General features: G+C 44.1%; 1 protein-coding gene across 1 annotated transcript; it reads left to right on the plus strand.

Annotated features, from left to right (window-relative positions):
• The first annotated feature begins 15,867 nt into the window (after nt 1–15,867).
• On the plus strand, nt 15,868–23,845 carry RPL3 (ribosomal protein L3). Its single transcript, XM_015419234.1, has 10 exons — nt 15,868–15,913; nt 17,121–17,313; nt 18,068–18,236; nt 18,928–19,063; nt 19,678–19,864; nt 20,277–20,437; nt 21,415–21,516; nt 22,072–22,167; nt 22,532–22,651; nt 23,735–23,845. Exons 1-10 carry the CDS (start codon nt 15,911–15,913, stop codon nt 23,777–23,779), a joined length of 1,212 nt encoding a protein of 403 aa, XP_015274720.1. The 5' UTR covers nt 15,868–15,910; the 3' UTR covers nt 23,780–23,845.
• The last annotated feature ends 669 nt before the right edge of the window (nt 23,846–24,514 follow it).

Here is a 24,514-nt window from a genome sequence, read left to right on the forward strand (position 1 = left end):
GCCCTTTTCTGCACTTTTTCCAAGATGACAGAGCATCACTTGCCCCAGAGTCCCTATCTATACTTTGTGGCTAATAGCCACCGATGGACCTCTGCTCCATATGCTTATCTTATTCCCTTTTGAAGCCGTCCATGCTTGTAGCCACCACCACTTCCTGTGGCAGTGAATTCCAAGTGTTAATCACTCTTTGGGTGAAGAAGTACTTCCTCTTATCCGTTCTAACCCGACCGCTCAGCAATTTCATGGAGTGCCCACGAGTTCTTGTATTGTGAGAAAGGGAGAAAAGTACCTCTTTCTCTACCTGTTCTTTCCCATGCATAATCTTATAAACCTCAATCATGTCACCCCTCAGTCGTCGTTTCTCCAAGCTAAAGAGCCCTAAGCGCCTTAACCTTTCCTCATAGGGAAAGTGTTCCAACCCCTTAATCATTCGAGTTGCCCTTTTCTGCACTTTTTCCAAAGCTATAATATCCTTTTTCAGGTGTGGTGACCAGAACTGCACACAGTATTCCAAATGAATTTTGGAATGTGTTGCGGTTGGGGATGAGAGGGACCTCAGTAGGATGTAATGCCATACAGTCCACCTTCCAAAGCAGCCATTTTCTCCAGGGGACTGATCTCTGAAGCCTGGAGATCATTTGTAATTCCAAGAGATCGCCAGCCACCCCCTGGAGGGTGGCAAGCCCAGTAGGGTAGGGAAAGGGAAGGGAACTGCATGTTTTCACCTATTCTTTGTTTCCTTGTTAAGCATGAAATGCGTGAACAGACCACATGTAATATTTTTATTCATTAAACTCTCTTATATTTTAAATGCTCCAAGACTGATCTCTAGATAAACATGTCTATCTGGTCTTGCTATCTGAAGTGTGGTTCACCATCCATGGAGCATGACAGCTTGAACATGTAGAGTTGCAGTAGATCGACCCGCACTGGTTTGTGGAGTGAAATGGGCAAGTGCAGCAGCTGGGCACAGCCTTAGACAGCAAGCCATCTGGAGGGTGATACTCTCAGAGTGATTGGTGGTAATGGATGGATACCAGTTTGATTTGGGCATCCCTGGGGAGCACAGGGAAGGGGCAGTGTCACCAAGCAGAGACTTGGGATGGGCATAGGGGTTTTCTAACCTCCCAGGGGCCAATAAGAAGGAATAGGGACAGCCTGTGACTCTGTTCCTTCACAAGCTGGTTTATGAATCCTGCAAAATGGAGAGGTGGGATATAAATATTTTAAGTACATAAAGGTGTTCATGACGCTAGCTCGAAGTTTGACTGTTCTGCTTCATTTCAGCAACCTTAGTTGCACATCTAAGGGTTTCGTTTCATGTCTCAGCAGGTACTTGCTTAGTTATTACAAACCCCCTGAAAACCAATTCCCTGTGATGGTCATATAACATGAACAATAAATATGCTTTTCCTATCCAACTAGACAAAAAGAAAAGCATTTTGACATCCTCAAAAAATGCATTGTTTGTACAGCCATCACTTTAGTCTGAGCAAAAGGAGAAATATTTAAACTTCCAGCATATCCTAATTGGATTTAGCACTAGTCTTGGGGGGGGGGGGACTACTAAAATTTAAAAATGCTTAATGAGAAACAGGTGGGAATTCCAGAGATTTAGAAATATCACAGAAAATACTTTTAAAACATGTTATTTTCTGAGAAACAACCGCCAAAAGCTGTTTTCATCTTATCCCATAATGCTGTTACTGGACTTATATACTTGCAGATGACAAGGAGTGATGCATGAGCATTTAAATACCTCACAAAGTACCTTGAGAAGTGATGACCCAGTTACAGTTCTGGAGCTTTGCTGATGGTGGTATGCTTACACACAAGTAACTCTGATCAATTTCATTTAAATTACCATGAGGTGATTATGAATTATCTCTCTATATTAATAATTGAGTTTTTGTGTGACTCTTTTCTGAACATTCCAAATGCTCCCACAGCCTTTGGGTCCCTGCACTATCAGTCCAACACTGTACCAATCCAGTGGCTGTGGAGGTGACACCCAGCATCTCAGCCTCAGTGGGGTGTGAGGTGACAGGTGGGACAGGCTGCTTGCAGAGGAAACAGAAACCAAACCCAGACCAGGAGGGCCCCTTTCATTGTCCAGGCTGCTTGCCTCTCCCTCTCCCACCACTGAAGCAGAGTCTCACAGCCACCCCCTCCCAGCAGCGTTCGCACAGAGCTCCTGCCCCCGCCCCGACCCACCCCGCCTTCTGCTTTCCTTTCCTCTGCCGGACGGATGCCCACTTTGCATAGCACCCCTCTTACAGAGGGCAGGGGAGAGATGAGCAGGAACTGGAGACCACCAAGGCTTCACTGCAGCCGGCCACTGTCAGTCTCCTCCCGTCCTGTCCCGTCCTGGTAAGCGCCACTTCTTAGAGCAGGGCGGGTGGCCTGGGGGCACAACTTGCGGCCCCCACATACCTTTCCCTTGCCTAGCACAAAGTTCTGTCTGATGGAGCCCACTTAAAGTCTCCATCCCCAGTGGGCATTGAGGGGAGTGGGCCATTGCTGGGCATGCGCAAACCCTGCGGAGCAGCCCTCGCCGCCTCAGCTTTCCCACCTGCTGCCCCTTCCCTGGGCGAAGACACATCGGAGCTGCGGCCGCTCCCTCAACCAGCCCTGGGTTCACCTGCCACTGCGCACCCCCCTCTGAGCCTGCTGAGTCGTCAGTGGGCAGAGACAGACTGCCATTTGGCGGGGACCGCGAGGCTGGCATCTTTCTAGAACTCATTGTATTGAGTCTACAATGGGCTTTGCCACTAGTATGTTATAAGGAGATGACTACTAAATCATGATATTAATTATATCTGATCAGAAATATTTCTACAAAAGGTTTTACCTATGTACTGTGGTGTGCTTAACAATATTTACCTTTTTTGATATGTGCCACTAAGGAGGGCATTCTTCACGTTTTATACATATTTTTGCACAGTGTAGATATTGCATTTACATATGAGTATTTTGCGGCAGGGTTGTACTTGACACTATGTGCTGTGCTTGTAGTGCACACATCAAACTTTTTGGGATATAGGGGGTGTTTTATGATTAAAGACCTCTGTCTGTTTTTAACTTGATATTGTACAATTTGGTTTTTTTTCATCCTTCTGGATTACCTTTCCTGATTGTTGCCTTGCCTCCTCCATTGTGCCAGAGGGCATTCTCTTGCCTGAGGCAAGGGTTCTTTCTAATGGGCTTGGGTGGTCAAAGGAAGTTCATCAAGGCAAGGTGCCGTGGCAACACAAATATACTTTAATTGCGGGGGGGGGGGGACAAACCAGAATGTACATAAAGAAGGTTCTTCATGTCCCTTTACTCCCTGGGGGCTTCTTACAGCAGCAACAATTTCCAGCAGCTCCAGGTCCCCAATATAGCTGCAACAAAGCCCAACTGCTGCTGTTTCTGCTTCCTCTTTATATCCTGCTTAGGTACAGTCTCCTAGCATGGGTATCACCTGACAGGCATGCTGAGTCAGGTTCTAGTGCTTGCACCTGACACCCCCTTATTAGGAAGGGAACTGATCTTGCAGCTACTTGGATTGAACCTAGCTGCCAATATGCTCTAAACTCAGGTAAGTTTTCCCGACAACACCATTCCCTACTCCTCTTCGAGGAATTCTTTGGCAATGGCACTACATTCCCTCTTCTTTTATAGCCTTGGAAATACCGGATTAACTAGTTATCAGAATAATCACCAACACTGTTTGGCAGAAAGAAGTGCTGGCAATATTACACTATTTGGAGAGGAGAAGTGAACCTGCTCATTTTAAAATCCACTCATTCTGTGCTCTGTAAGTACAAAACCTCCTCTGTAGAAGAATGTTGCAAGGGAGGTAATCTTTGGGCTGTTCTAATTTGAAAACTAGAATGAGTTTCAGGGAAGCTTCTTGAACAAGTTCTGTGCTGTACAGCAAGATTAATGCCTCCAGATTTCACTGGCTTGTTTTTAATTAAACATTTTGCATTAGTTTATGAGCTGCATTGTAGGTGCAATTCCATGTGTGAGAACACAAACTATCATCCCCCACCCCCAGGAAAAGGTCATAAATTTTTGCCTTCTCTACTCCTGCAGCTTTAATAGCAGCAGTGAAACAGTGCAATCCCCATTACTTATTCCCAGGTCTGGAAAAGTTTCACCTACTAAATTTCTCTGTGTTGGACTGCTAAGCAGAGCCAATAGATAAGTTGTCTTGTCTCTGTTAAGTTCTCTGAAAGAAGACCACACCAAGGAGATAAAACCAAAAGTTTTATTGCAGCTCCATAAAAATTAACATCTTTCAAACACCTGTAGCTGCCGGCAAGAAGAAAACTGAAACTGAAAAAACGAGGTGTGGAACATAACCAGCCTAATTAAAGGGCTGAGCTTCAACACCACCACATATGGCAAGCCAAAGGGGCCAATATACTACACCCCTTCCCCCTAGCTGACATAGTCGAACTCTTATCACGCTGCGGGTAACCTTGGTTCTGCACTGGAGTTGATGTAACCTCTGATGTTTCAGTAGCTTCTAGCTCATTTTCAAGTTCAGGCTCCATATCAACATGTCCTTGTACAAGCTCCGGAGCAGAAATCAACTCAACCATCCCCGCTGCTGGGCATCACTGGCACCTGCATCACTAACACTTGCAAAGGGAACAGTTGAACCAGGCACCCATTCAGTCAATATGTCCTTGCAGCACAAGACCACCTGGTGTCTCTGTCCAATAGGATAATTGCCCCATAGCTTCCGTCACAGTAGAAGGAATCCACGCTGAACCGGAACCATAATTCATAACATAGACAGGATCATCTAGGGCAAATGTGTGGACAGGCCTTTGAACTCCACCCCCATCATTTGGTCGATCTTCAGTTAGATGGGGGTGCATACAGTCTAAAAGAGTTGTCAGCCACCAGCTGGTCTCCTGCCTGTGGTAGTACATGCTGTGATGCATTGCATCAAAAGAAAACTTCAGGCGAGGATCCCAGTCACCCTTAACAATTTTTTTAATGCATCCTTTGTTGTCCTCACCATTCTCTCAGCCTGCCCATTAGTTGCTGGATGAAAAGGAGCTGAAGTAATGTGACAGATTAAGCCATTAACAAGGAATGTGCAAAATTCCTCTGATGTAAATTGGGCTCCATTATCAGAGACAATTGTATCTGGCAATCCATGAGTTACAAAGAGTCAGCATAATACTTTAATAACAACAGGGGACATCATCAGTGAAACAGGAATAACTTTAAACCATTTGGAATATGAATCAACCATTATCAGAAAATTCTGGCCCTGAACTGGACCAGCAAAAATCAATATGAAGCCATGACCATGGAGTTTTTGTTGACTCCCACAGATGCACTGGAACATGTGGTGGAGCGGGCCTTGAGGCCTGACACTCACCACATTTCTTGAGCCACTCTTCTACCCCACTATGCATCTTGGGCCACCACACATAACTGCGCACAAGAGACTTCATCCACACAATGCCAGGGCACCCAATGTGTAGCGCCTCCAACACATGATGCCTCAAGGCCATAGAAAGGACAACTCTATTTCCCCAAAGGAACTGATCATTCATGCGGTCTCATCACAAACGGCACAAATTCCTCCTCGAGCTTCCGTACTGGCCACCCCCTCCACACCCAGTTGAGAACATGAGCAAGAACTGGGTCCTTAGATGACATAGATGCAATATCAGTCACATGAAGGTATGGTTCAGGTAAGAATTCTAACAACAGAACCTCCAACGGAGGAGGAGGATCAACCTCAATAGATGGAAAGGGAAGACGGCTCAAAGAATCAACATGGGCAGTACCCTTACCCGGATTATGGAACAGGGTATAATCATAAACATCCAAAAAAACTGCCCACTGAAGCATATGTGGAGACAATATCTGTGGTGTCTGTCAGTTGGGGCAAACAGTCCCAACAACAGTTTATGGACGGTAACTATGATGAACGGTCAACCATAGACATAATTATGGAATTTTTTCACACTTCCTACAATTGCAAGAGCTTCCTTATCAATTTGTACATAATTCCATTCAGTTGGAGTCATTGTTCTAGAGCAGAATAGAGACCTCACGAGAACCTGCTAGTCAATAACTTAGAACACCCCCAATACCATACGGGGAAAGCATCACATGTGCAAGGAATTAGTGGCTTTTGTTCATCATAATGGACCAAAACACGATCAGATGATAACAAACTTTTCACATCATGAAAAGCCCTATCATGCTGGGCTGTCCATTGCCACATATGCTGCTTATCCAGAAGGCGATGCAGGGGATTTGCTACTGTTGCCTTATGCTACAGGAACATATGATAGAAATTCAAAATTCCCAAAAATGCCTGAAGTTCCCACTTAGTCTGCAGCACTGGGGCATCATGGATTGCTTTAACCTTAGCTGGAGCAGGATGAAGTCCACCTGTATCAATAAGATAGCCAAGGAATTCAATCTGAGACACACGAAATACACACTTCTCATGCTTAACAGGCAGACCAGCATCCATAAAATGATGCAATACCTCACGTGCCCGTGTTGCAGGTTCCTCCATGGATGCACCTGCAGTAAGGACATCATCAAAATATGGTACCACATCAGGAATTCTCTTAAGGATGTCCTCTGTGAGATTCTGAAAAATACCAGGAGCCACACAAACCCCAAAATGAAGATGCTTTACTTTAAAAGCCCCACAATGAGTGGTGATGGTTTGGGCACCAGCTGTGGTATCATCCACAACAACTGCTGATAGGCCTATGCTAAATCCAATTTAGCAAAAACTCTCTCCCCTGATAGGGCAACCAGGAGATGATTCACCACTGGAATTGGATATGGATGCTGCTGCAAGGCTTTGTTTATGGTGCACTTAGGGTTGCCATCCCCCCGGCCCCAGCGGGGGTTCCCACGGTTTTGGGGGCTCCAATCTGCTGCCAGCCAGCTGGCTGGTAGGGGGAAGCCCCACCCCAAGTCTGACCACCAACAGCCATCAGCCACCCCTCTCTCTCTCTCCCCTCCTGCAAGATTTAAAGGGCCCTTCAGCTGATCGACAGGGAGCATGTGGCCTGCCAGTCAGCTGGAGGGCCCGTTAAATGCTTTTAAGAAGAAGCAGGAGGCCTGCACTCCAAACCGTGAATTAATGGCTTGGAGTGCAGGTGTGCGCAGCCCCCCCTCCCCAGTCTTCCCCAAAGCTTTATCAATTGTATCATAAGCTTTTGGGGAAGAAGCGGGGGGGGGGGGGACACATGCGACTGCACTCCAAGCTGTGAATTTGCGGCTTGGATTGCAGGCATGCACTGGCCTACACTTCTCCCCCAAAGCATTTGAAGGGATCCTTTAAATGCTTTGGAGAAGAAGCGTGTGTGTGTGTGTGTGTGTGTGTGTGTGTGTGTGTGTGTGTGTGTGTGTCTGCAATCCATGCTACGAATTCACGACTTGGAGCGCAGGCGCCAGTCCCCAACATGATGGCGTCACTTCTGTGTCACTGGCTCTGGTATGCCTTGCTCCAACAGACTATAAAGTTCAGCATCAACCTTTGCTTGAAGCGCAAATGGGACATGGCAAAATTTCATCCAAATAGGCACCACACTAGGATCCAGGACCAACGAAACAGGTAGGCCCTTATACTGCCCAAGTCCCTTGGCAAATTCAGTCTTACAGTCAGTAATAATAATATTAAAGGGTGAATCATTAAACTTGATAGATGCTTGTAATTGTATTCCCAGAGGCTCAAACCAGTCCAAACCAAGAAGATTGGTACAATGACCATAAACAACCAGTAGCTGTAAAGTCCCACTAAAAGTATATTTACTCAAATGCAAGACTAGGTTCCCACCCGCTGCTTTATGCCACCTCCCCTCAAAAGGTAGTCTTAAATTCTCATACAAGTTATAGTTATGTCCAATTATTTTAAAAAAAACTTTTAGTGTATAACATGGGGGGCCATCTTCCTTCCAAGTAAATATAGTAACAGCTGCAATGCATAGTTCCTAACCTGAGAAGTCTCTGGATGCAATAGAGGTGTAGCAATGGAACTTACAAGCAGTCCACTCAAGAAATAAGAGGAACACCATCTGCCATCTCTTTCTCAACGTGGCTCTGCCCGTATACCTAGTTATTGATCACAGTACCGCCTGCTTGGTTTTCTGGCAAACAATTAAAGTGCTAATTAATTATGAGTCAGCTGAGATTTTGCTAGGCCTTGACTAATTTGCAAAACCTTAGAATTCAATTATCTAGCATATAGGCTTGCTACTGAGGTCAGTTTTAGGACAATTTACTTTAAAGAACAACATTCCTCAGGAAGCTGTTGCGCAAACTGATCAAAGGAAAAGGAAAATCACTTTTCAAAATAAAAATGAAATTAGCTCTAAGAACAGGTGAAAAGTGATGTGCTAACTTTCCAAAGCAGGAGAGGAAATTAGTTAACATCAAACATTTGTCATCCAAATATGGTGCATTAGCCGTATGACTTTGGGCTGCTAGAGTGCCCATTTTCTCTTACTCCTGGCAATGGTGGCTTTGGTGTTTCCTTTATAATTTGAGTAAGACTTCCTTTCCTAGATTCTTGATATTGAGCACTATGAATGCTTTAGTGCAGAGGAGGTACAGCTAAGTCACAAATAAAGGCAAAACTAGGCTTGCCAACCTCCAGATTTCCCAGAATTACAATTGATCTCCAGGCTACAGAAATCTGCTTCCCAGAAGAAAATGGCAGCTTCAGAGGGTGGACTCTATGGCATTACATCCCAGCTGAGCTCCCTCCCCAAAATCTACCTCCCTGAATCACCTCACCTAAATCTCCAAGAATTTCCCATTGACAGCCATAGCAAAAATCTGGAGTGGAGCTACCTGATATCATAAGTGACTGAGCATGCATTGGATCCAGGGGTCATTTTTGTAGAAAAAGAGGTGCAGGAGCTCATTAGCATAACTCATTAGCATAACTTATTTGCATATGCCACACCCCCTTACATCACTGGAAGTGTGTCAGAAGGCAACACCCACCGCTCAGGCTCCACTGGACTCTTTTGGATTGCTAGGTATGGGGGGGGGCATGCAGATCTGTCCTCACAGAGGAGGGAGAGCTTGTACCTGAATAAAACTTGGTCTTAAAGGTGCCTGTAAGGATTCCTTGTTTCTCTCTGTGTGTGTCTCTTTAAAAGTTTGGTTGCATGGCTGTGGTAGATAGACTAGAGTGATTGAGAGAGGCAAGTGTGGTATGATTGGTGGTTGACAGAGAGGAGGAGGGGTTTTGGAAGTGAAAATGAGTGGATGAGTATGTATGTCAGTCAGTAGTTTCAGTTAGATGTTGACAGTTGATGTTCAGTTAGTGGTTAGACAAGAGTTCTGTGTGTGAGGGAAGTGAGAAGCAGTCCTGTGTGGAATAAGTTAGTTCAGTGAGAAACAAAAGGAAGGCTGAGAGAATAGGAACAAAAAAATGAAAGTTTAATTGAGGACAAGTTATAGGAAAGGAGAGAAACAGTGAACATATATGACCTTGAGTTAAAGTGTTACAAAGTTACCTGAAAGATCCCTGTCAGTAAGGGAGCAGATTGTGTGTGATACACCAAGCAATTGTTCATTATTTACACATTCATAGTTACATTGTTCTACCCTTTTATTTATGAATTATTTCAATAAATCCTCTTTTATTCAAGTATACCAGATCTGAAAGAAATACTTCCTCAGGACCACATAGTTCCTCGCAAGCCTTGAACTCGGTCTACCAAACCAGTAAGAGCAGAAGTAAAAGAATAAAGGTTTGGAAATCCTTAAAATTTCCTGGTGGCAGCCTTATATACCCAGTAAAAGAAAATAAAGAACACTTTTAAAGTGAAACCAGACCTCCAGAATAAGGAGGACGTCACAGTGCCACTGGACTGTTTTGGACCGGGGGGGGCGGGGGGGGCTCTGCAGCTTACCTAGCTGCTTCTTGCTCTGACTGAGGACTGCTGGGAGCAGGGGGTGGGGCTTGTTGCATGTGCCCGCCCCCTGGGCTCTTTACTGCAGGAGTTCCGCTCCTGTGCGCTCCTACAGGAAATGACCCCTGATTGTATCCAAGATTATAATATTAACATTAACATAGTACTATAAAATGGACAGCCTTAAGATCAAACTAGACTAATTCCTGAGTCCACCATGGGGAATGCAATGCCATTTTAGAGCTTTGTCTCTAACTTTTTCAAAATGCCATACGGGCCCTGTTCTGCTGGAGACCACAATGCAGGAGGATGAGGGGTCCTGTGGATGTTTTGCCATACCTGGTTTTACCCCCAACAGCAAAGGTTTTTCTGGGAGGCTTCGTTTTTAAAAATTGGGAAATGCTAGGTCACTGTAACATTATAACAATCCATTGACACAATCTCCTAGTTTCCAACTTTAAGTCCAGCACTTTTCATCGTTGAATTATGAGAACACTTCAGGTTTAAGGTAGTTTAGGGAATAATTCTAAGCAGGTCTACTCAGAAATAAGTCCCATGTTATTCAATAACACTTACTCCCAGGAAAATGATTTTAGGACTGTGCTACAAGTTGCTTGCACAGCATCAAATCCAGATGACCTTAAGAGAGTACAACTTCAATATGATCTTCTGTTTGCCAAAAGTAGAGTGAATAATTAATCACTGATATTCTAGCTCTCAGTTAATACCTGTTCAGGTTGCAATTCTGATCTACTTAGCCAGCAGTATACACAGTGCCTTATCAGAAAATTCTGGTTTAAATCTGTGAATGACATAATTTACATCCAACAGCAGTGAATAATATCGCTGATTAATATCATATCCATTTTGTATAGTGTGTGGAATATGATAAGGAAGATAATACTATGGTGTTGTATATATTTTATATTGCAATGTAAAGATGTTAGCCTTATTGTTATGACTGCTAAAGCCATTTTCCACACTGAGCTTTATACTTCCACCTTTGCCATCCGCTTCTTACAAAATACCAGGAGTCATCTGCGTCTTACAAAATACCAGGAGTCAGTCATATTTTGAAGGAAGAAAATAATGTTTGTGTGATAGCTAGGACCACGGGTCACCCTGGGATTGGGACCCTCAAGTGGATCAAACAGTGCCCCCTAGAGCTCCCGTGTATGGCCCTGAAAAAGTATTTCACAATCTGAACTGCTATGGATCTGACAAGACTGACCTTCAGAACATCATCAGATTGTATCAGAGCCTTGAATAATTCTGTTGGTTTTTACCACCACTTGTGTTTTATGGCACACCTTGCATTGCTTTCCCATATCCAGATCCTGTTTACTGAAGATATAAGAAGTTCTCCTATAAGGTACAAAAAAAAAATCCTGACAGAAGAAGCAGTGCTGTCAGACCTTCCTGACAATTGCAGAACAGGCCTGCAATGACCCTCTCACCAGTCTGTCCTCTCCTTGTCCCAACTCCACTGAAAAAGCCCTGAGATGAAGGAGCAAACATGCAGCAGCTACTGTTTTTATGGAGACATAATAATGACTGCTTCATAGCATGAAATTACTTCTGCTGAGGGCAAACATGTTACATGGGAGATCCACACTTGAATCTCCTGACGTTTCAAGCAGCCACTGTGGCCTCTGAATTCAACTGGAGCAGTGGCGTTAGAAAAGGGAGAATTTCATCCTCCCACCATTTTCTCAGTCTAAATTATTCCCTCAAAAACTTTTCAGGAGGGTGAGATGGAATTCAGCTCCCCCCCCCACCCCAACAGAGCTAACACCAACTTCAGCGTGTGTTTTAACTTCAATCAGGGACATTGTGTGTTGGGAAAGGAACACCCCATCCCGCTTCCCATAAGTAAAGTAGAGGTAAAGGTTTCCCTTGCTTGAAAGCTAGTCGAATCCAACTCTAGGGGACGGTGCTCATCTCTGTTTCCAAGCCAAAGAGTCAGCACTGTCCGAAGACATTTCCATGGTCATGTGGCCGGAATGACTAAATGCCAAGGAAGAGTGTTGTTACCTTCCCACCGAAGCGGTACCTATTTATACTTGCAATTTCTTGCTTTCGAACTGCTTGGTTGGCGGGAGCTGGGGCCAGAGATGGGAGCTCACTCCATCACACGACACTAGGGTCTCGAACTGCCGAACTACAGACCTTCTAGTCTGCAGCTCAGCATCTTAACCTCTGAGCCACCACGGCTCCTTTCCCACAAGTGCCAATGCTCCAATCAGTTTCAGCCCCCCCAACTTTAAAATACTAACAAAAATGCCAGAAGATTCAATATAGAGCTCCTGTGTAATATGTAGTTCAGCTTTGAGCCCCATCTAATCAACATTTGATGTTCAGACCACACTTCGCATTTGGAAGGTCACAAAACAAGAACACACCACATGTGTTTTAGGCCCTGGAAGATCCTACGCTTTCATCAATTTCATTATTATAATTTGTCATCAAAGTCAGGGAGGGTCTCTTCTGGACAAGACCACCCTTAATTGTTCAAAACCACCATGCTGATGCTAGGAGATTTTTTTTTCCAAATGAGAAATTCAGTTTCTAAGGAATGGCACATCCTGTCTCTTTATTTGACCATCTTTATGATGATGGAGAGCACAGAAAGGTAGAAAGCAATGAAGACCATACAGGTCTTCTTCATCTGCTTCACAGCTGAGTCTGTGCCATGTGTTGAAAATGCATTCTTCGTTCTGATGTTGTTCTGGAATCTCACATGCAGAGGGGTAGCTGTGACCTCTAACCCATACTTGCCTGGTCCTGTGATGATGTGCTCACTAGCCACAACAAACTTAAGCATAGCAATGGAGTGTGGTATGTCTTTGAAGGTACAAGGTGCAGAACACTTGAAACGACTGCACAAAGGGATGCGGGTAAGTGGGAGGCTACAGGTGATGTCGTCTAAGATGTTTTCTTTGTATGCTGGACAGGGTGTGGGTCTGACACTTTTAAAGAATTGGACCAGTTCATATTTCACTGCTGTTACTGACTGACGGAACGCATCCTGCACCCCATCGAGGAACCCAAGAAAGAGTGCAATAGCTAGTTGCTGCATGACTGGCCGCAATCCTGTCTGGCAGCTTTCACTGTTGTGTTGGAGAAAGGAATCCAGGCAGGGGTGGGATGGGTGCGCCGTAGATGAAGCAGGTGGCAAGACTGGTTGTCTCAGGAGTTCCAGAGCCTGTCTGGCAACACAATACAGCAAGGCATTGGCCAAATAAAAACAGCAGCTCTGGACAGCCAACTGGGATTGCCAGATGATTTGGACCACTGGGAGCAGCACTTCCCGCCCAAGTTTCCTAAACAGAACTGAAAGCATTGTGCCCGACATCTTTAGGCTGCAGTGCCAAAGGATGAAGATCCCAGCCACATAGACAGTGACCCAACGGAAGATTAACCTTGTCATGGTGCTCAGGGGATGCAGCAGTGTCTTGTAGACTTTCACACAGAGAGAGCACATTAAGAAGAGTGCGATCAGATGGGCTTGGGGCAGCCCCCATGTCTGTTCTGCCCTCATCATAGTCTGGTTCCCAGAGGGCTAGAGAACTGCAGGTTCTTTGTTGTTAACATTGATGTAAAACCACATTTATCCTACCGCAAATGCCTTGACTTCTCTTCTGGCCCCAGCTTCAGTGTTGGATGCTTCTCCTCACAGGGCTGAGTGATATCATCACAGTTGATTGCATCAGAAAGAGGAGTAAATTGTCATGTTGAGGCAGAGTGACCATCTTCTGTCTCCAGGCTTTCCTGGATACCGGCCATACATGCATACACACATATTTACTACACAGCCATGTAAAGGTTACTGACAGAACAAGCATCACACTGTTTTTCGAACAGTCAGTTTTCCCACCTGTCTGACATGGCTTTCCAGTTGTGACTATCATGGACATCACATATTTTTTTAAAGCAAACTCTGAACATAACAGCTCCTAAAAAGACATTTGCTCCACTTGCATCACTGTCAAGAGTTGAATGTTGCTATAATGTCATAGCTTCAGAGTCTACAGTAGAAGAAGAGAAGAGATTGGATTTATACCCCACCCTTCACTACCCAAAGGAGTCTCAGAGCGGATTACAAACTCCTTTCCCTTCTCCTCCCCACAACAGACAACCTATGGCTTGCCCAAGGTCATCCAGCAGGTGCAAGTGGAGGAGTGGGGAATCAAACCCAGTTCTCCCAGATTAGAGTCCGCGCACTTAACCACTACACCAAACTGGTGTAGAGGCATCCTTACAAGGCGGATCAGTTGGTGCTGATGTTTGAGTTCAGCATAGGGATATGAGAACTGCGATAGCATTTTGCATAGAGAGGTCTATGCAACAGAACGTATGGCTTTGTGAAATGATTAGATAAATTAATGGGATCTTTGAAGTTTATTTCAGATAATTTACATGGTTTGTTCAGATTGTCATCATTATAATATTTTTACAAAATCTGAGAGGACGGAAACAGAAAAAGATGAGGTATGTGGGCAACTGGGTGCAAAGAGAAAGTTTGTGGATGGAAGGAGAAAGAACTGGAAAACCTCCATGTGTTGGATAATTTTAATCGGCTCTGACTTACAAAAACTCATCCTGAAATAAATGTTTTTCTTTCAAGTCCCACTGGACTTCTGATTTTTTAAAATATCAGATAGTCATGCCATTTATAATCATTCATTTAGGGCCTGGGGCGACACCCCCCCCCCCCATTCCTATGACTGGAATAATATTGGCTTCAAGAGAGTCTCTTTCATATGTTGCTTTCTTTGGCTCCCATTGAAATTGTAGGATCTGCTACCCTAGTGCTGCATAAATATACTTATTTTTGTATTTATAGTCCACTTTTCTTGCTGAAACTCAGGCCAGATAAACAGGAGTCCTGAGGCTGCCACTTTACATTCTAGCATTGTAAGTTTTCATTAACTAGAACCAGCTTTGCAAGATGCAGTTAGTGGGTTGCTGCCAGCCATATATTATAGGCAGCTGGGTGTAGTGGTTAAGTTTGGTGTAGTGGTTAAGAGCAGCAGACTCTAACCTGGAGAACCAGGTTTGATTCCCCACTCCTCCACATGCAGCCAGCTGGGTGACCTTGGGTCAGTCACAGTTCTCTCAGGGCAGTTCTCTCAAGAGCAGTTCTCTGAGCCCCATCTACCTTCCTATGGGAAAAGGAAGGGAAGGAGATTGTAAGCCACTCTGAGACTCCGAGTGAAGGGTGGGGTATAAATTCAACTCTTCTATATATATGAGGTTATGAAGAAACAACAACAGCAGGGTCAAGGAACCATGAAATCTATGATGAGCTGTCATTATTTAAAATTCAAAAAAAGTACAGAGAACACTAACAACTATAGTACCTAATGATACATTGAGGTGGGTAGTCGGGTTGGTCTGAAGCTGCAGAACAACGTTCGAGTCCAGTGGCTCCTCCAAGAACAAAGTTCGAGTCCAGTGGCACTTTTAAGACTAACAAAGTTTTATTTTATTATTTAACAAAACTTTGTTGAACAGTACTTTATGGTGTCTCTAGTTGTTTTACTAAGCTAGTAAATTCCTGTAATGACTTAAGAATTCCAGTTCCTTATTACGCTCTCGGGAAATGCTATCGAAGCTCTTTAAAGTCCAATGCGTGTAGTTTCCTTTTACCGTTCTTTTACGGATTCTACGCCTGTGTACTCAGAGCTTAGTCCTATCCGGTTCTTTCCAGTTTGTATTACGCCGGCAGAACTATAGACTTAATTTCAAATGTGCGCCTTTCGAAGACAATTGAGCACAGCCGGCAACCGTAGTTTATATATTAATTTAAGTAACGGCGTTATCGTTTACCAGCTCGCGACGTTTCAGTTTTAAGATCTCGCGAGGTCGAACGCGCATAGGTGCTTCGGAAAGCGCATGCGTTAGTACGGCGTGCTTACGTATATGCGTAGAAGGCGAGGGTATAAATAGCGCGTGTGCTGTTTTCTAGTTCTCTTCTGCGTCGGCTCGGATTCAAAATGGTGAGTGGTGGTTGTGTGTGGAGAAAGTGTTATCCGTTGCCATCGCTTATGTGATCGTTTCGACCAAATGGGGTCCTACCGTTCCTTGTTGCAGGACCTTTGTTTTTGGTAATCCGAGAGATATTTAGGGGCTTACTACCCTGCGTTCGTTGAAAGAGCACTAGGCCTCCGCTGACGCCTGTCCGCAGTTGGTGTAGCGAGGGAAGGAACTCCCTTATTTGTAAACCGTATATGGTTTTATACAGCCTGCCTCGATGTCCCTGAAACATCTAACAGCTGCTTAGATTGGAATTCAATGGCGGTGAACCCACTTAGCAGCTGCCCCATCTCTTAAAAACTATTTGAAAAGTGGAATGTGTGAAGGATAATTTTTCTTTAGTCTTTTCACTCTAAGGCCCGTTCTACCAAAAGGCATGGCTAGCGTAGAACGGAGGCCTTTCAGCTCTGGCAGGGGTGTGTGTGCGTGTGTCTGTCTGGCATTTGCCATTCTGTGAATATAGGCTCTTAATAGAAAGTAACCGACAGGTTCAAGGGATTCCTGTCTGGTAATAACGTGGCAGAGAGCAGATATAGAGCTAACTAGTATGGGGATGCTTCTTGTTAAATAGGGAGGTGAATTGTCTCCAGTGGTGTTTGGCTACAATACCAGTGGATGTATCTAATATTGGTGGGTGCTTGTTGTAGAAGGGGAATTTATTTTTGTATGAGAGTAATCAACTCTAGGTAAGGGGAGGGTTTTTTTTTTTACACAATATAAGTCCTCCATAGTTGTAAGCTATTTGGGATAGGGGTTTGGTTACCTTGTACTGTTACGTGAGTAGTAATACCATAGAGTATGTGCCTAACAAATGCAAAACCGTAATACGTACCAGAATTGCTAAAGTGGTATTAACGTAGTCCTGTATAAATTGTGCAGTGGTTTAGCCTAAATTCCAAAATGACCTTATAGTACTGTCATTCTAAAAATCTGGTTGAGTATTTGGTAAGTAGAATGTGGATGTAGGCAGATAGCAGAAGCACATTTTGGTTCTTACTTTAGGAGATTGATTGTGGATGGAGGAAAGGGTTTTATGGAAAGTTTACGTCCTAGTCTTTTCCCAAGGAGCTCAGAGCATTTTATCCTTGCAAGAACCCTGATTTGAGATAGGAGGGGATGGCATGATCTGGCCACAGCTACCTGCTGAGTAATATATGTGTATCTTTTCAGTCCCATCGTAAGTTCTCAGCTCCCAGGCATGGATCTTTGGGTTTTCTGCCTCGCAAGCGCAGCCGTCGCCACCGGGGCAAAGTGAAGAGCTTCCCGAAGGATGACCCCAACAAGCCCATCCATCTCACTGCATTTCTGGGGTATAAGGCTGGCATGACCCACATTGTTCGTGAAGTTGACAGGCCTGGATCCAGTATGTATTTATCAATCTTGAGGTGGGAAGTGGTTGGGAGGGAGGGAAGTGAAATTAATACTAGGCATTTCTTTATTGCTCGAGAGTGCTTCACGTATGCACCCAGTAAGCCTTATTGCAGCTCTCTGATAGGCCATTATCTCCATGTGGCAGAGGAGTCTGCGCATGAGGGATGTGAGTGTGCAGAGGCAAGAATTGCACCGGACTGTTTGCAGTTTGCTTTGTTGGATTTTGTGCTACATACAAGATGGGAGAAAGCTTTAGTCGCTACTATTTCCTTTGACCTGCATTAAAAGATTGAACACAGGGTAAGTATCAATTATTGTCTGTCCCTAGCTCTTACCTTGGACATTTCTGTGGCTTTTAAGAATAGTGTCCTGGTTCCAAGCTTGGGGTTATTGTACTAACCAAGTAACATTCCCCTTTAATCTGATTGTCAGAACTTCATTGCTGAAGTTACTTTTGAGCGTAGCATTTAAGGTTTCCCTCAAATGGATGGCTTGTTGCACTTTAAAGATGTACGGAAGTGTTGTGTTTTAAACTTGATTAATGTCACTCGGCTCCACAAAACCTACACCCCCAGCAAATCAGCTAATCTTTAAAGTACAACAAGGATTTTGTTTGTGGTCGCTGCAACAGACTGATACTGCTGTGTCCCTGGAATTTATTTCAGAAGGTTCCCTCACTTGTAAGAAAGTATAGATTTATTCCTGTGCTTCGACATTAACTGTAGTGTGTCTTTTTATTTCCACAGAGGTGAACAAGAAAGAAGTTGTAGAGGCAGTTACTATAGTGGAAACCCCTCCTATGGTCATTGTTGGTATTGTGAGCTATGTGGAAACTCCCCGGGGCCTTCGCACCTTCAAGACAATCTTTGCTGAGCATATCAGTGATGAGTGCAAGCGTCGCTTCTACAAGAACTGGTATGAGAGCAGCATTTAATTATTCTAGTTAGAAAGATGTATTATGAAGATTAAACCTAGGTAATATAAACTATTTCTGGAAGTGTTTTTGAGTTCAGGACTTCAATGTTGGAAGGTTCTTTATAGGAACTGTACTGTGTTGAGATAAAGGTGATGATAGTTCTCTAGTACTTGTAGATGAACACTACACATGATGATCTCCTCGACGGGCGGGCATAAGAAAATCGCCTTTGGCGCTTGTTGCTGATTGTCGAGTACTGAGTGTAGTAGCCTGTCTTCAGGGTGGCATACCCTGTTACCTCTTTTACTGGTGGGAAATTATAAATGAATGGAGTCAAGAAGGAGGCAGTCACTGCTATGTAAACTTAAGAAGAGAGATTGTGTTAAAGTTCAAGCACTTCACTTGTATGTAGCTGTCAAATACGAGGAATTTCTAAATGCTGCCATTTTTTGTGTCTGTTCTGTACAGTGCATATTAATACTCTTTGCATGTGTTTATGGCAGCTCCGCTCAGTTTTGGCAGCTTTGCCTTTGTCTGATGAGCTCCAGGCTCCACTTGTCGGTGGAAAAGTTCTTAGAAGCCGGCAATGAGCCAGATCCGACCTCCTGTGCCAGCTTCTTCCACTCAGCCACCTCCCTGGGTGGGTTGATGAAGGGCTGTGCCAATCCCCCTTTCTGCTCCTCCTTGAAGGCACAAGTCCAAGAAGAAGGCTTTTACCAAGTACTGCAAGAAGTGGCAGGATGATGAAGGCAAAAAGCAATTGGAGAAGGACTTCAACAGCATGAAAAAGTACTGCCAGGTTATCAGGGTCATAGCTCACACCCAGGTTAGTCTTCTCTCTTTCTGGCAGAGCACGTGGAGTTACAGAAGACCATAGGAATTAATGGGGTCGTTACTGAGGGAAGAAGGCTGAATGGAATGGGGACTGTAATATGGTTCTTGGTGCTGTGCAGTTTATATGCTAATGGATTGCAAACTCTACATTGCTGAGCAGGGCCCTATGTGAAGCCAGCCCTTTGGCTATTGAGCTTGACCATTTTCAAAGGTTGTGCAAAATCCTGGAATCCCCAGCTTGAGAGTGAGGCAACCACTATCTGAAAGACTACCAGGTCTTGCACAGTGTTAGAATGCTTTGTCCTGTTTTTTATTAGCATCAAAGTCACTGCAAAGCATTATTGCTCACTTTATATAGCAAAATCTGTGAACTGTGTGGAAAAATTACCAGTTTATGAAGGGTGTTATTCTTTCTAATGGCATTTGGTTCCAAAATTAGGTTTAGTAATGTTCAACGCTGAAGTGATGCATTAAAATTTCAGAAATAATAAAAAGCAGTATACATTGGGGTTGAGCTCAAAATACCTACCTGATACAGGAAACATTTGAAATTGCAACCTTGTTGCATACCCTGCAGTAAGAAATACCTGTTTTCTGGATCCTCAGATGCGCATGCTTCCTCTGCGGCAAAAGAAGTCTCACCTGATGGAGATCCAGGTGAATGGTGGCACTGTGGCTCAAAAAGTAGACTGGGCCCGGGAGAAGCTGGAGCAGCAAGTGCCAGTAGCAACCGTCTTTGGCCAAGATGAAATGATAGATGTCATTGGTGTCACCAAGGGCAAGGGGTACAAAGGTAATTTATTCCCCATCTGATACTATGGCAAAGATGAATTTAAAATGGTTTTGTACCCTGGGCATAGGGAAGGAGGAGGAGGGAAGTACATTGTGCCATTACTCAGTAGAAGCTGTTCAGTGATGAAGTCATGGAATATGCACTGGGCACAGTGCCTGATACTCATGAGGAGTCATTCCATGCTGCCTTCCTTCTGAGATCAGCTTGGGAAACAATGGCTGGGAATGAGCTTCGCTTAGTCAAAAGTGATTGTGTGTGTAAGACTTGTGGTTAAGTAGCAAATAAGGGAGCAGTCAGATCCTACTGGTAGTAAGTGCAGGGGTATAGGGTAGGTAAAATTTTGTTGGCTGCTTTTCCACAGAATTAGGAGTCCAATATATTAACGTGTTCATTTATTCTGTCCTGTTCTCAGGGGTTACCAGCCGATGGCACACCAAAAAGCTGCCCCGCAAGACTCATAGAGGTCTGCGCAAAGTGGCCTGCATTGGAGCATGGCACCCTGCTCGTGTGGCCTTCTCTGTAGCTCGAGCTGGTCAGAAGGGCTATCATCACCGCACAGAAATCAATAAGAAGGTATGGGTGTGCTTTGCAGTGCACAGCTGTAAACTGGAATGTCATGTTATATAGTGCTCCATAGAAATTACTGCATAGATGCAGATGAGGTAGCCAGAGGTACCAGAGATGTACCAGAGGTAGCTGGATTTAAGCCTGCAGACAACTTTGGGAGTTACTTGCTAAGTTCATGTGCAAGACTGTTGGCTTTAGTTAACGTTTTCCCTGGAGTTCATACAAGAAATGTAGTATCTCAGCAAAACAGGTTGTTCTTCACTAAAGGTTTTCTGAATGAGAAAGCAAATCTCGCGAAGGCTCTTGGATAGCATTGGGACAGTCTAATTTTGTTCCAGTAGGTGGCAATGTTACCTGATTTCTCCTCCACATTCAGAGGCAATAAATGCCAGTGCCAGGAGGCAGCACTGGAAGCCTTGGCCTCTGACACTTTTGACCTTCCAGAGTAGTTGATTGGACACTGTATGAGACATAATACTGGACTAGAGAGATCACTGGTCAGATCCAGCAGGGCAGTTGTTATGCTATCCTTGCAGTAGTCCTTTATACTGTGATAAATTCTGTTTTGCAAGCTTCTTGCTGTCCTCAGAATTTTCAGAGCACACAGGCTGCTTGGGAAGGATCCATGCTGCCAGTTCCTTAAGCTGAATCTAACCCAGTACGACCCATAGTTGTGAGTTACTGTTGATTTTTCCTCCCATGCAAGAATGAATGTAAGCAGTTTTGTAATGGCCCAGTGAGTCGTTGTCAAACTAAATGCAAAACTACAGTTGAAAATTACTTTCTTATAAGCATAGCTTTAAGGGAAACATACCAAAGTTCAGTAATAATCCAGGTGCACAAGGTGCTGGCATGCTAGCAACCAGCTAGAAACCTTCACGTTTGGGAGATGTTGGAGGAATTAAGTTCCTTAGTTTGGGGGGGGGGGGAATCAAGGTTTGATCATCAGCATTCCACAGTTCATTCCTGTCTTGGCTACTTAGATCTACAAGATCGGCCAGGGATACCAAATCAAGGATGGCAAGTTGATCAAAAATAATGCTTCAACAGAGTATGATCAGTCTGTCAAAAGCATTAACCCTCTGGTAAGTGGTTTTCTAGTAAAATAAAATGTGGGTTGTGGGTGGAATATTGCTAGTCAGTAGCCTTTGCATATGTGTAGGCCAGAGTTTGAAGGCCTGCTGTGCTCTGAGGCACAGACACTAAATTCCAGTGCTTGGGTTATTAATAGCTCTGGCAGCTCCTGTAGTTGCTCCTTTGCTTCAACAAAGGAGAGGGTGCTGACAAGTTGTGGGACCAATACCATTTGAGGAAGTTCTACCCCATCTTGCACTGAAACTTTGTTGTTGTACTGTATTGTTTTATGGTTTTAGACTGTTTTATCTGTTTTAATTCTGGCACTTGTGCCTTGTTAGCTGCCCTGAGCCTTCGGGGAGGGCGGGATATAAATCCAAAAATAAATAAACAAACATACAAGCAGATTTCCCAGGCTAGTTTTCTGCTGTAAATCCTGCTTGGAGTGAAGTTAATAATTTCTGGCGCCATGGTTTGGCGTTGCTGCTGGGAAATAGCAGAATTAATTAGGGACATTTAGTATTAAGAACTGCCTTGTACATTGACTTGCTGTTCTCATCATATAGGGCGGGTTTGTTCATTATGGTGAAGTGACCAATGACTTTATCATGTTGAAAGGCTGTGTTGTTGGGACCAAGAAGAGAGTTCTCACTCTGCGCAAGGTGAGCAATACAAGGATACTTCTGGGTCACACTGAATACATATTGCTAGGTCATTCAGCAACTAATACCTTTAAGGTGGTAATATTGTGCATGTCTGTCTTCCCGGGTATTGTAAACTCTACCATAACACTAAGGACCTTGGATGATAATCCCTGTACCATATATGGCAAGGTGCATCCCAGAACAGCAGACAAGACTTGCACACCTTGAAGGAAGCCAGGGGCTGCTGTACATGAGACCTTTCAGGATGAGGGGAGAGCTCTAGAATAATACCTTCCCACCGTCTCCGGTGTTTCCATGTGGCAGTCTGAAGGCTATAGTCATTGTGGTTGCCAGTTCATACTAATTCCCTCTTTCCCCTTAGTCCTTGCTTGTACAGACCAAGCGTCGGGCCCTGGAGAAGATTGACTTGAAGTTTATTGACACAACTTCCAAGTTTGGTCATGGTCGCTTCCAGACAGCAGAGGAAAAGAAGGCTTTCATGGTAAGATTACTTCCTTGTATATCTGCTTGCTGCATATATCCTTAAATTCAGTGTTGGTATTCTCATTGTGTTGAATTGGGCCTCTTCAACCCATGTGTGGTGGTTGAGCTACTTCAAAGTGTGAGGGCAGGAATTTGTTGCCCAGAATGTAAAGGGAATAGTCTAGGCCTAGGAGCAGCCTTTTTCTGCCAAGTGTTTGTTATCTAGGGAAGACCTGTTTTGGAGATTCCAGCTGGGTAAGGGCTCTAAGAGTAATATTACGAATGCAAGTTACAGCCCCTGGAAGGATGCTATTAAATGATGTTCAGTAGCATTTTAAATAGGTACTATTAGAAAAGATATATACAAAGATAGCATATGGCAGTACTGCCTTAAACTTTACAATGCTACTTCATTTCTGACACTGACATTGCTGTAAAACATGAAGTCTTGAATCATGCATAGCATAAAGTTGTTAAATATGGGGGAAACTGTTGAATGTAGTTCTTAGATGAGTTTTTCTCCTGTAACTTGCCTTAAAGCCTCTTTTTAAGGCACGGTACATTTCATATGAAACTTGAGGAACTTTTACGTGCATTTGATAAAAGACCCTCTTTAGATATTACTCAAAAAATTGTCCCCAAGGAAATTATATTCCCCATTCCAGGAGTATGCTGATTTAAGTCTTGTGTAGCATATTTCCTTTTAAAACGTGTTTCACTAGTTTTAAATTTACAAATCCTACTCAGGGTTACAGTAGTTAAGGTATAACTAACTTAAGTAATCACAAGTAGGCACTGTTTACATAAGTGCTTTGTCAGGTCTGCATCAAGATCCATCTTGTCCCCCATGTTTTGTTAATCAGCAACTAGCAGGCAGGTCAACAGGGATAAAGTCAGTGCTCTATCTTCATTGGTTCTTTCCCACCAGTACTCCTAGTTGCTGTGTATAATATGACCAGTAGATGGCAGCACAACAGTTTGAATGATCTGGTGGTATTCTGCTGCCTCTTCAAAAAGCAGGGAGAAACAAAAATCCTGATAAGAGTGAGGTGTGGTGGGGGGTCTGTTTTCTACACTGACATGTTTGTAACTTGCTTTGCAGGGACCACTCAAGAAAGACCGTATTGCCAAAGAAGAGGCAGCCTAGCATGTGGCAAATTGTGGCAATCTGGCTTGTAGTCTCTAATAAAATTTCAGATATTTTCCAGAAACACTTCCTGGCTTGTGCTTTATGAATTATTGTTGCTGTAACCAGTGTTTAGCAGGATTATAATGGGTTGGGCGCACGTCCTCTGGGTATGAACAGGTAAGATGTTAGGCAACAGATGTTCTCCTTTCAGTAGATTTGCTTGCGTATGTATGTGAGCTCTAACCATAATTTCACTTGACGTGTACTGTCAGACTGGATGAAACCTTTCTGGTGGCTAAAAGCATGGGTGCCATCTGGCTGTAGAAGCTTTTGGTCTTGGGATTTCATACGTGTTAACAAACTGAACCCTGCTAGTGGTGGTCCCTGTCGGACAAGTTTGGAGACAATGCATTGTTTTTACTGGCTTCCGTTTTACCCTGCCTTTCTCCCCAGTGGGGACTCAACAGTGGCTTCCCGTGTTCTCCCCTCTTCCATTTTGTCCTCACAGCTGCTTTTTGAGATGGGTTAAGCAGAGTGCAAGACTGGCTCAAGGTCACCCAACTTCTCTGGCAGAGTGGGGATTTGAACCTGATCTCCCAGATCTTGGGCCAACACTCCAACCACCACACCACACTGCCTGTGTTATAGATGGACCTATGAATATTGCTGAACTCCCAAGTTTTTCTTCTTTGTAGTGCCCGGCGACCACAGAGCTTTGTTCTTACCTGCCTGAACAGCTAACATTTCCATGAC

Source organism: Gekko japonicus, unplaced genomic scaffold (genome assembly GCF_001447785.1).
Source record: "Gekko japonicus isolate JY-2015 unplaced genomic scaffold, Gekko_japonicus_V1.1 scaffold37, whole genome shotgun sequence".
NCBI lineage: Eukaryota > Metazoa > Chordata > Lepidosauria > Squamata > Gekkonidae > Gekko > Gekko japonicus.